Source organism: Daucus carota, chromosome 2 (genome assembly GCF_001625215.2).
Source record: "Daucus carota subsp. sativus chromosome 2, DH1 v3.0, whole genome shotgun sequence".
Lineage (NCBI taxonomy): Eukaryota > Viridiplantae > Streptophyta > Magnoliopsida > Apiales > Apiaceae > Daucus > Daucus carota.
The window spans coordinates 22,976,296-22,988,317 of NC_030382.2; the positions used below are offsets into that span (position 1 = coordinate 22,976,296).

Consider the following 12,022-nt stretch of genomic DNA (forward strand, 5'->3'; position numbering starts at 1 on the left):
TGATTTACCTTATATGAGGACATTTCCTTAACTGGATTTGGCAAATCAGCAAGGCGCTTCTCCATTCTCTCAAGCACGTGAATGATTTGAATATGTTTATCCGCGCACTACTCATTTGCTTCAACTTCCCTATTTTGATACTGAGAACTGCCTTCACAAACTTCAGGACAACCTTCAAAAACAGTCAACTGAACCTGATTTGGTAAAGATGCCACTATTTTTCTTCTTCTTGATCAACTGACTGATTTCAGCTAGTTTTTCATCTAACTGAGTGACCTTACTATCTAATTGATGCAGAAAACCATTGGTAGTATCAGTAATTAGCATTGGAGATGTGGTAAAAGAAGGTGTTTCGGAAGTAGTGTAGAGATAATCTGGTGGTGCTGGAGGTGGTTGAAAATGGTGGTGAACATACGGAGGTGTCGGAGGTGGTGTATACTGGTGCAGAGGAGTTAGAGGTGGGCTGTGTTGGTACGGATGATAGAAATCAGGGGTAAAATTAGGGTGATGAAAGGGGTTTGAAGAGTACGAAGGGATAGGAAAATCAACAGTAATTGTGCTGGCCATATCCGAGAAATCGGTGGCTCTTATACCATTTGTCATGATCTTGACGATTAAAATAAGCGATTTAAGCTACTGAACATTAAATAAGAAGTGGTGGACAGGAAAATGCAGAGAAAATGTAAGATAAAAACATTCATTCATTCTATAATGCTGAAAATGACATGATGTGCATTATATAGTACAAGACTATGGCCAGAGGTGACTATTCTTGGGCCTAGATTTTTATTGTTATCTCACTTTGTAATCAGGCCCAATAACAAACTCGAACCTAATAACATTTGGCCCATTCGTGATAGTGGAGAGTCGCCACCACCGCTAGTGGTGACGGGCAGGCGCCGAGAAGCCGCGGAGGGAGAGAACAACGGGGGTCAAGGAAGAGAAGAGACGCGGAGAGAGGGAGAGACGCGAAGAAAGGAAGAGAAAGGAAGGAGGAGTGATGGAGTTTGGCTGGAAATCAAGATGGAGGCCGAGTTTCTCAAAACTAGCTTGGGGATGTCTAGATCGGGGTTCGACGAGTTGAAAGAAGGTGGTTTTGTGCGATTTGAAGGTCGCCGGAAAGTGACCGGCCGGAGGCCGGACGATGGCTGCCGCCGACAGCCATGGATGGAGGCTTGGTGAAGAAGATGGAGCTTGGGGGAAGAGATGAGGGAAATCCGGTAAATAATCTAATCAGATTTAATTAATAAGAGGTAATAAAAGAGGGATTATAAAATATTAAAATATTATAACAATTAAAAGAAATCTGATTGGTGAGGGAGTTAAGAAATAAAAGAATTTAAAGAGGGGAGGATTGATTTAAGGACAAGATTTAAAATAAAGAATCTAATAATAAATAAATTGTAGGAATATAAGTGTAAGAGATTTATTAGTGAAAATAAGGTCAATAGTTGATTGGACGAATAATTTAAGAATGAAATTAGATTGGCCTCGAAGAATGAACGAGGAAAGAATCCAACTCGCCTCGAAGTATGGAACCAAACACATACAAGGGTTGGAAGTGATCTAGAGCGCCCCGTGTATACCACGCTGGCTGCCATGGCCATAGCGGTAATTAAATTATTGACTTGTATTTTTTTTAAAGTTTCAATATCCATTATTGTACTTTTTAATTTGTTTAATGCACTAATTGATCTACATTTTTCTGTAGACACGATATGCTTTTATTCGGCCAAGCATGCTGGTGTCGGTTACACAAACAGGGGAGAGGGACGAGCCCTTGGAATGGTGGTTGTCAGCGACCGGGGTTCCCGAAGGCAAAATGCATAAAAACGACTACCTTGTTAGGTTCCCCGAGGCGCGTCCTAGTCAACTTATTCCAACTCTCGCCTCACGTTACAAGGATTCAACAAGAGGCGAAGCCAGTGGATCTTCCAGTTGTAGACAAGAAGCCATTATTCCCGACAATGTCTACCTCTCTGTCATGCGCAATGTGCTAACTGAGGTCTGTGCGAACCCCCTTCAATTTCAGCGACAAATGTCTACGAAGAGATCGTGAATTTTGCAAGGACCGCACTAAAGGCCTCTAATCTAGCTGCCGACCCAAGTAGAAGAGTTCAATGGGATTCTCTTATTGGTGGTGAGATGGTGCAGATTGTGGGGTCGATGGTGGAGGTTATAGTAAACAAAATGGAAAGGAAAGTTGATGAGGTACAAATTTATGTTTGTTATCTACTTGTATTAATGGAGTATGCTTATTGTCTTATGATTTGTCATTGTCTATTATGTGTGCAATTAGGAAAAGGAACCCAGACTCACAGCGGAGAAGGGTTATACTGATCTAGAGGAGCCGTCGGAGGAGGATGGCGGTGACGGTGCTGATGCGGATCCGGATGATGGTGCTGATGCGGATGCGGATGCAGGTGCGGGTGTTGCTGCTGGTGAAAGTACCGCAAATTCCGACTCGACGCTTTCACTAGATTAGTTTTAAATTTTTGTTTCTATAGATTTTGGAGTTTGACTGCCACGGGCGTTTGGTTTTCCATTGTTAGACATTTGAAATTTGATGTATATATTTGGTTTGCATTAATGTTAATGTTTATGGTAATTGTTATTGTTCTTGTGTTTTTTAGTTTATTTGGTCGGTTAGTTGGTTTGTTTGTTGTTGGTCGCAGGTAGTGGCAATAAACAGAAACAACAGAGCCCTTTTTTGTGAGAAAACCTAGAAAACTGACCGACAAAAGCCATAACCGACCGTCTATACCATTGCATATTCCAGAAAACGGACTGAAATCTGTCATAACCGACCATGCTTACTATAAATCATGTCAGAAAACCGACCAAGTACAATATAACAGACCACGATGACCATATGCCAACGCAGAAAACCGACCGACAATACAAAGCGACGGTCAGTTATGCGTGGTCGGGTTTACTGGACTGCAGGGCGTTCTGCGCTATACCCGACCAACATACCAAAACCGACCGTATTAGGCGGTCGGTTATGCTTGGTCGGGTTTATTGGACTGTAGGGCTTTCTGCGCTAAACTGGACCAACAATATAAAGCCGACCGTTGTCTACGATCGATTTTGTTATTCTCCAAAATTTGACCATATTTGGTCAAACTGTTTAACTAACCACCTCTGGTCGGATTTATTGTGCTCTAAAAAGTTTGACTATTTTTTGTCAAACATTTTAATAAACCGATAGTGGTCGGTTATATTTATACACATGGCACTTGCGTCCACGTGGCACCAGATGGTAATAGCCCGCATCAACAAGTTTTTGCAACTGAGAAAACCGACCACCTTAAACACGACCAATCTATCAAAACCAATTAGGTTAAAACCGACCACCGTTGTTGGTCGGTTCTAGGTCTAGTACCAACCGTTTTTGACGGTCAGTTTTGTCCTTTTTGTCGTAGTGATGATTGTTTTGCTTCAAATTAAAGATACTCCCCCTGTCCCACAATACAAGCCTCTTTTGAAAAAATCACTCATATTTAAAAAAACATTAGTTAGATACTCCCTGCATCTCATATTATGTGTCCTGTTTTGACTATTAGATGGTAAATTTGACCAAACTTTGACCATTAATTAAAGATAATTTATCAATTATTTTAAAATTTTGGAAAATGGATTTTGAAGGAGATTAGATATATTTTCAAATAAAATAAGTTTTCTAATCATTTTAAGTTGGATAATATATGTAATTTATGATCAAAATTTAGTCAATTTGACTCTTCAATAGTCAAAACTAGACATAATATGAGATGGAGGGAGTAATATTTTCTCACTTGTACCTCTAATAAATGCATGAATGTTAGGCTCTTATTTAACCCTCATTAATTGTTATACAACTTTCAAGAAGGTTAATTTTGGAATAATATTAATATATTTGCATTGGAAACTAAAAGTAGACAAGTATTATGAGAAAAAAAAATTCTTTCAAAAAGAGACTATTATTGTGGGTGGGAGTATCATTTTCTGTTTCTAAAAACAGTAGAAAAATTTTCAGGAAACAATCAATATACTTATATAAAGGAGAAGCGAGGGGCGTGTAGGTGGCGTCTCTCACATCGCTCCGTTCTATTTTTCTAATTTTTTGGAATTTTTGGATGAAAAAATATCAGAAATTAGAACTACCATTTTTAGTTTCGGGTATATTAGAAGCAAGTTTCAGAATCTGATTTTGTTTTATATTATTTTTGGAAAATAGTAGTTTGAATCAATATACTTATATAAAGGAGAAGCGAGGGGCGTGTAGGTGGCGTCTCTCACATCGCTCCGTTCTATTTTTCTAATTTTTTGGAATTTTTGGATGAAAAAATATCAGAAATTAGAACTACCGTTTTTAGTTTCGGGTATATTAGAAGCAAGTTTCAGAATCTGATTTTGTTTTATATTATTTTTGGAAAATAGTAGTTTGAAAATCAATATACTTATATAAAATAGAAGCGAGATTTGTTTCACTCTCACATCGCTCCGTTCTATTTTTCTAATTTTTATCAGAAATTAGAACTACCATTTTTAGTTTCGGGTATATTAGAAGCAAGTTTCAGAATCTGATTTTGTTTCATATTATTTATGGAAAATAGTAGTTTGAAAATTTTAATCTGATTTTGTTTCAGATTATTTAATTATGGCAAATAGTAGCACACAAGTTTCTCTGCACCTATAAATACCCCTATAGATTGTAGGATTTTGAATCATCTAAACACAACCTCCTCTCTCTCTCAATATTGGGGAAAAGCTAGAGGAGGCCCGGTTCGGCTCGGTTCCAAGATAAAACCGAAACCGCAACCATATATCCTCGGTTTTTAAAATCCAAAACCGTAACCGCCGGTTCGGATTCGGTTTTAAAAACTCTGATTCGGTTTTAATCAGTTCGGTTTCGATTATAAAACCGACAAAGTTATAAATTAAAAATAATATACGAAGAAGACTAATTAATACGCGTAATATATACGTAATAATCAGCTTATTTATTAAAAAAGATTTCAAAACACGTCTGAGTCTTGATCGGTTAGTGGACATGAAGAAGAAAGTTGTACATGATCACTTCACTTTGTGTAAAACTGAAACTCTTACTGAGATCAGAAACACCAGGAGCCAAAAAAAATTTAAAAGATGATGGGGGATATTGGATGAATATATCATCACATGGTATCTTCATAATTCGTACGAAGCGAAGACTTGAGTTGATTTATAAATTCAAACAAATTGCAACTCATCATAGAATTATGTCCCAGCCCTCTCATTTACTTGTGGTTCTTAATATTTATTTTAAAATTCATATAAATTGTATATATAAATATATTTATTTAATTATTTAAATAATTATTCGGTTCGGTTTTAACCAATAACCGGAACCGAACCCATGATATCGGTTCGGTTTTTAATTTTTCGGTTTCGGTTTTTTCCGAATCAGTTTTAATCGTTTTTTACCGGTTTCGGTTCTTTTTCATTTTTTTCTCAGCCCTACTCAATACCACAACCCTATATTCTAACTCGATGGTGCCGTTCTTCTGCAACGATAAGTGAAGGTGCTAGTAGTTCTCTTGCTCGATTTCTAACTCGGTGGTGTCGTTCTTCTGCAACGATAAGTGAAGGCTGTTTATACAGTATTAAAGAAAATAAAGGTTGTTGAAAGTAAAAGTAGTTATAGACCGTTGTGTTGGAGTCGACAAATCTAGACACAGGAAAGAATATAGTCTTGACATGACATGATATTGATAGATGATATCAATAAATTAACTGTTAGTAATATATGTTTGTTGGTCATTATTTTATAATATTTGGTTTGTTCTTCGGACATGTTTGTTGTTGAACTTTGTATTCAGGAAAAACACAAATAAAATTAAAATTTGTCGTACTTTAAATTAAAATTAAAATTAAAATTCGTCATACTTTAAATTGTTAATTACGTGTATAAATTTATTTTCATTTTTCACCATGAATTATAGTCCAATTTGGCAATTTTATATATTAGTATCGATATTACATCTAGATTTTTATAATATAAAATTTATTTTATCCTACAAATATTAATTTTGAAACATTAATATATTTTTTATAAACATCCACAAAATTATTTTATTCTACAAATATTAATATTAAATCATTAATATAATTTTTATAAGCCGCCGCAACGCGCGGCTTCTCAACTAGTTATGATATATGCTCCAATTGAAAAAAATTATTGTTAGAAATTAAAACAGATAACTCACCATAAAGAGAAAATAAAAAAATTATTTTCTGAAAATAAAATCAGAGAACAATACCGAATACCACCTTAATGCTTTTGCCGAACAGAGAGCCTGCCCCTTGTCAGTAAGATAACCCTTCGTTCGCAAAGAAGAAAAAACATAGAATCATATGCAGGTATAATCTTACACACAACACAGCGCCTAATTTTGTTTATATTTTATTTACTGAATCAGGTGAAAATGTGAAATGGTTGCACCTAGCTACATCCGTGGGGTGAATATGTTATATTCAATCGAGACAAGAATTCAGATACTTTAAGGTACAAATTCAAGCTTCTTGCATCCTAAACCCAAAACTTGTAACCTGCGCAGCTGTCCAGTCGAATCTGGAGGAACTTCTTCCTTTGATGTGCGATATGCATGCAGATCTTGTGAACATTGCACCATCCCCGAGTGCTCAGGCAACTGCACCAGACTTGAATAGGACTCCAGGTGTAGCACTTTAAGTGACTTGAGCTGCCATATGCTATTCGGAAGATTTGCAAGGTTCTTGCATTCAGACAAGTATAGTCTCTCCAAATTAATTAGGCATGAAAACGAATCTGGAAGTTGTTCAAGTGCACTATTACTTGCATGAAATGTCCTTAACCCTTGCATATTCCCAATTTGCTCAGGTAGCTTTCTAAGCTTCTTGCAACCGAACAAGTACAACGTAAGCAATTCCTTCAGTTGAGTAATAGAGTCCGGAAGTTGTTCAATTGCAGAATGACCTGCATTAAGCTTCTTTAATCCTTTGAGCTCCCCAAATTGCTCAGGAAACTTTTTAAGCTTCTTGCAAAATCTCAAGTTCAACTCAATCAAATCCTTGAGGTGAGTAATTGATTCTGGCAGTTTCTTAATTGCAGTAAAACTTGCATCAATCTTCTGTAAGGTCTTCATATCACCTAATTGCTCTGGTAGCCGTTTTAAATCACGGCATTGGCTCAGATACAAACAACTCAGATGGTTCAATTGTTTGATAGGCTGTTTCAAACAACCAAGTCAGCAAATATTGAAATTATTTAAAAATGTTAAAATACGACTAAGAAGGTAAATGTTTAAAAATGAATATATGAATATCAACATCAGGTGAAAAGAATGCCATCTAATGCACCTTAATTTACATACCACTGGCCCCTTCCACAGTATCTTGAATCTACCCATCGGCATATCCATAGAGACGAGATTTTGTGGATGAAATGTGGAAGGTATATGCGTCCACGGACAAGAATGCCATCTAATGCACCTTAATTTAGGAAATAAATTACTAAAATTTCCTTTAATATCACGTGCATTGATTAATCGAAGTAATCGCAAATTTGGCATTCTTTCGAACAATGAGATAGTCATTTGTCCATCTGTAGAAGTGGTTAGATCTAAGACAAGACCTTCAATATTATTCCTTCCCTGATTTGATCAATAAAGAAAAAAAAATTATAATATGAAGCTAACACAAAACTTCTAAAATAAACATAATAGATCTAGAAGGCACACAAACCCCTGTAAAAAACTAAATTTATGGTTAGTGTTATTCCCTAGCGTTGAGATGGGCTCTAAATATGCCGATTATGTGAACTGGGGTGCAAGTAGACAATGGAGGTAGCTCTCTTAGTTCTGTGTTGTGCAGAGCCCTCTTAGCACTATGTTATGCAGATCCACTTAATGCTATGCGTTGATTAGAGTTTCAGATGCACATGGAAGTTAGGCCTAAAGTACTTATGAAGAACATTAAGCATAAATTTGAAGAGAACCTGAACTCTCATCGCATCAACTAAAATATATGAATAGCTCAATAAACCATGGACTGACAAAGAACTTGATGATAGGGGAAGCTCTCATTGAATTTGATGCCAACGAGAGAATTTCAAGAAAAGGCTTCCTCGGCCTGGTGAGGGTTGAGCTGTTATGGTACCGTGTCTGATGGACACAGAGAATTATGCCTGGCAGGAAGCACAATTTTGAGTTGACTCAGATTGCAGCGACGGGGAACTTTAGGGCAACTTGGTCTCTATATATCCCGGGAAATTATATTAATAGATATATTAACAAAAAAATTGAAAATAACATTTTTAATTATGTGATCAAAATATATTAAAATGTGTTAAAAAATAAAAGACTATATTCAAAAATGGAAGGAGTAAATTTCAATGAGTTATTCACATATCCAACTATGCAACCGGGTCTAATTCTATTTTCCTGGAATATTTCTATGAATTAATTGAACTAAAATTATGGATTGCGATTCTAACCCACATCCTTATATGTTTTACTATTGAGGAATCCTGAAGCTAGCGGCTTTTATGCAGTTAAATCACCTTGAACTTGTAAGATTTTTGTGTTTGATCCATAACATTTTCCTTGTTCTTATTCATATTACTACATTTGCATGGAATTGGTATCAGAAGTTCAGTGTACCATCATCTGCTTCTTAACAAATTACTTAAGACCAGATCACCAGAAGTATACTTAACCGTCATGGTTGATAACTCAGTAACGAGATGAGGTAGAGAAAACGGGATAATAAATCACCTAGTGAATATGTTTTGATAATTTAAGTTCCAAAAGTTCAGTATACTATCATTTAAAAGGAGAGTTAAAAGAGGCGTCAAATATAAAAAAACTAGTGATAGAAGCGGCAGTTTCAATCATTTTCTTTGTTTTCATTCTTGTCCTACACATCTTTTTGCAAGTGTCGTGTCATGTAATAATTAAGACCAACTATAATAGTGTTTTCATTTTGATTACCTCTAGATTTTGCAAATCCTTCCATGCATTTCCTCGCAAGAACAAGCGTGTGCTCCTTCCAAGTTTCTTTCCCATGTCTTGGATAAGATTATGCATCTCAAACTTATTATTTGTATTAATTTTGAGTAGACATTTCTCCACTAAAATTGGTATTCCAACTTCCGGGAAGAAGCCACAAGATTTAAATACACAAGCAGCATCATCTCTGTCCTCTCCAACGAAGAAGAATGCAATATCCAAGAAAATTTCCTTCTCTGTCTCATCGTCTAATTCATCATAACTCAGTTTAAGGATTTTTTGTATATCATTCTCTGGAATTTGTTGAACTTTTTCAAGTTTGGCTTTCCAGAAGTCATAATTCCTTTCAAGTAAAGATGAACCCAGCACCTTGAGAGCTAATGGAAGACCTCCAGCATAAGTAACAAAGCTTAGGCAGAGCTCCCTGAAATTTTCAGGCGGCACTGGTTTCCTGAAGGCATGATAGCTAAAGAGCTCCAATGAATCAACTTTTCCTAATGTCTTCACCATGTATATATCTACTAACATAACCGCTTTTAATTTAGTTAGGAGGCTTGCATCTCTTGTCGTTATAACAATTCTACTTCCAGCTGAAATGAAGTTACCAAGGTTTGCTAGCAATTCTGTGTAATTTGATTGGTCCAAATCATCCAGAACGATGAGAGCTTTCTTAGAATAAAGAATTTGTTTTAATTTCCTTATTCTACTTCCAATATCAGGAACCTTAGAATCCTTCTTTCTGAAAAGATCAATCAGGAGTTGCTCAAGTGAAGGAAGTAGAGAACTACCTCCATGTGGATACTGTTTAACATTTTCATTAAAGCTGCTAATATCAAATTTGTTGAAATAACTATTGTAGAAAGCTTTAGCAATTGTAGTTTTCCCGATTCCACCCATTCCACATATACCAATGACACGTACATCATCAGCCTCTAGTCTCAGCTTTTGATGTATGTCTTCAACAGCAGAATCTATCCCAAATAGATAATTTTCAAATTGTGATACTGCATTAGATTCCTGTTTGACCACATTCCCCACAATTTCTTGAATAGTGTCTGATTCATTCCTGTTTTTAAGTATCAGAATCGAAATTCTATCAGTCTATATATGTTTATAACTAAAGGGAACTGGATCTCATTCACATGTTGCACAAACAGTTGTAATCAACCAGCCATAAGCCAAAAAAAAAAAAAGGAAGAAGAAAAAAAGAAAAAGAGGTAAGGTGTAAACACATTCATAAGATTAAGAAAAGAATCATGTACACACATAGCTTCGGGTTCTAAGTCTCTGTTTGTTTTCAGTAAAATAACTTGATCTGAGAAAACTATTTCTAAACTTTAATCTTCCTGGTGAAAATGTTTTATTATATATTTAAAAATTCTTATTACTTAAATTAAAAAATCTTGAATAGTTAGATAGATTGTAATGACATTACTAGCTTGTGGACAATAGAAATTAGCATTTGTTGAAATTTAAAAATAAAGTGACATACTCATGCGCTTCTTTTCTGAGATGGTACCCTGAAAGTTGAGCGATTTCAGAAAGTGCTGATTTCCACTTCTCAATAACATCAATGGAATAACACTGCTTATGACCATCAAGAGCTTTCCCAAAACTCCCATACTGGTGCCGAATATCTGATGGATCAACATAGTAAAATACAGGTAAAACCTGTTTTTTTGTTCTCTTGCAACGAATGATCTCTGCAAGCTCGTCAAGGCACCATGGTGACTGAGCATAGTTCTCTGAAAGAACAACGATAAACATCTTTGCATTCCTAATTGCATTCAGTAGACTGAAGGATATTTCTTGGCCCTTTTCGAGTGCATGATCATCTTTGAATGTTAGAATTCCAGCTTTATCCAAAGCAAAGTAAAGATGTGAAGTAAAGTTTCCACGAGTGTCCTTACCGTAGAAGCTCAAGAACACATCCCAAGTAGGTGGAGACGAAGAAGAAGAGGAAGAACAATAAGGGACAGTTAATTGGAGATTGGTAGCTTTATCCTTGGAAGAACGACAGTGCTTCTTAGTGGAAACTCTACCCGTGATGATGGCAATTATGGCAAGTATAGTGAGTATAGGCAGAACCCAAATCAAAACAACTTTTGAACGATAACAGCAATTTTGATTATACCAGGTCTCCATGGACAATGGACAGTGCTTCATAGCAGCATTCGCTCAGACAATTTCTGATGCTACCTGAACGACGCTTTAATAACTTATACTCCCTCTGTCCTAAAAAGAAATGACGATCTGAATTTTTAAAACATTTCGTACTTGGAAGAGGTCCATGTAAATATTAATTTTCAAATTCTTTTATTTTGTCTAAAAAATATGAATCCAATACTTTTATACAAAATAAAAAAGTCGAAAAATACTATTTATAACTACCTCTACCAAGTACCAATCATATTAAAATACGTGTAAAAAGGAATCGTTCAATTCTTTTAGAACAGAGAGAATATACTTCTAGAGTCAATTTGTACTACTCGGGAAAAAAATAAAGTCAACTTCTTCCTCGTTTGAAAACTGCAGTACCTTAACATGACCTGCAGGTTGAAAGCAAACAGAGTTGACAAAAATTAAATTATGAAGTTAATAATCTTGTACGCTGGCAGAAAATATACAAACAGGCCGGCTTTAAGAAAAATCTGATTCATTAATCATTTTGCACTATTCTAAAATGTATTCTGAAATTGTACCTGCATATTATTTTCACTAAGAACTTCTACGTGCAAGCTGCAACAGAGCCTGGTCCCTGAAGATCTATATTATTTGATTCCACGAGTTGGGTTCCTTGGAGTATAAATATATTGGAGTCTTTGAAGACCCGATCTAGACGGTTAAATTATAATAAACGGCATATTGGATAGACAGGTGGATATACTTTTTAAATTAAAAATCTACGATCAACTACTATATATGTATTGTACGGGATTGTATAATGCTGCATATTATTTTCAGACCCGCTTCTCCTCCACCATTGCCAGTCACTTACTGTCCTACAATTT

General features: G+C 35.8%; 2 protein-coding genes across 2 annotated transcripts; both read right to left on the reverse strand.

Annotated features, from left to right (window-relative positions):
- Nucleotides 1-6,406: 6,406 nt before the first annotated feature.
- On the reverse strand, nt 6,407-8,218 carry LOC135150124 (disease resistance protein RPV1-like). Its single transcript, XM_064086274.1, has 2 exons — nt 7,377-8,218; nt 6,407-7,232 (listed from the first exon to the last, which is right to left on the reverse strand). Exons 1-2 carry the CDS (start codon nt 7,596-7,598, stop codon nt 6,525-6,527), a joined length of 930 nt encoding a protein of 309 aa, XP_063942344.1. The 5' UTR covers nt 7,599-8,218; the 3' UTR covers nt 6,407-6,524.
- A 748-nt stretch (nt 8,219-8,966) lies between these two features.
- LOC108207213 (disease resistance protein RUN1-like) lies at nt 8,967-11,156 on the reverse strand. Its single transcript, XM_017377675.2, has 2 exons — nt 10,504-11,156; nt 8,967-10,077 (listed from the first exon to the last, which is right to left on the reverse strand). The coding sequence occupies exons 1-2, from the start codon at nt 11,154-11,156 to the stop codon at nt 8,967-8,969; spliced, it is 1,764 nt and encodes a 587-aa protein (XP_017233164.2).
- Nucleotides 11,157-12,022: the final 866 nt, after the last annotated feature.

What these genes read in the sequence shown, in the direction of transcription:
- LOC135150124 (XM_064086274.1), bottom strand. Translation starts at nt 7,598, where the DNA reads ATGACTATCTCATTGTTCGAAAGAATGCCAAATTTGCGATTACTTCGA. An exon ending in TACTGTGGAAGGGGCCAGTG is followed by an intron (nt 7,233 to 7,376) that starts GTATGTAAATTA and finishes TGTTTGAAACAG; the next exon opens with CCTATCAAACAATTGAACCA.
- LOC108207213 (XM_017377675.2), bottom strand. Translation starts at nt 11,156, where the DNA reads ATGGAGACCTGGTATAATCAAAATTGCTGTTATCGTTCAAAAGTTGTT. An exon ending in CTCAGAAAAGAAGCGCATGA is followed by an intron (nt 10,078 to 10,503) that starts GTATGTCACTTT and finishes ACTTAAAAACAG; the next exon opens with GAATGAATCAGACACTATTC.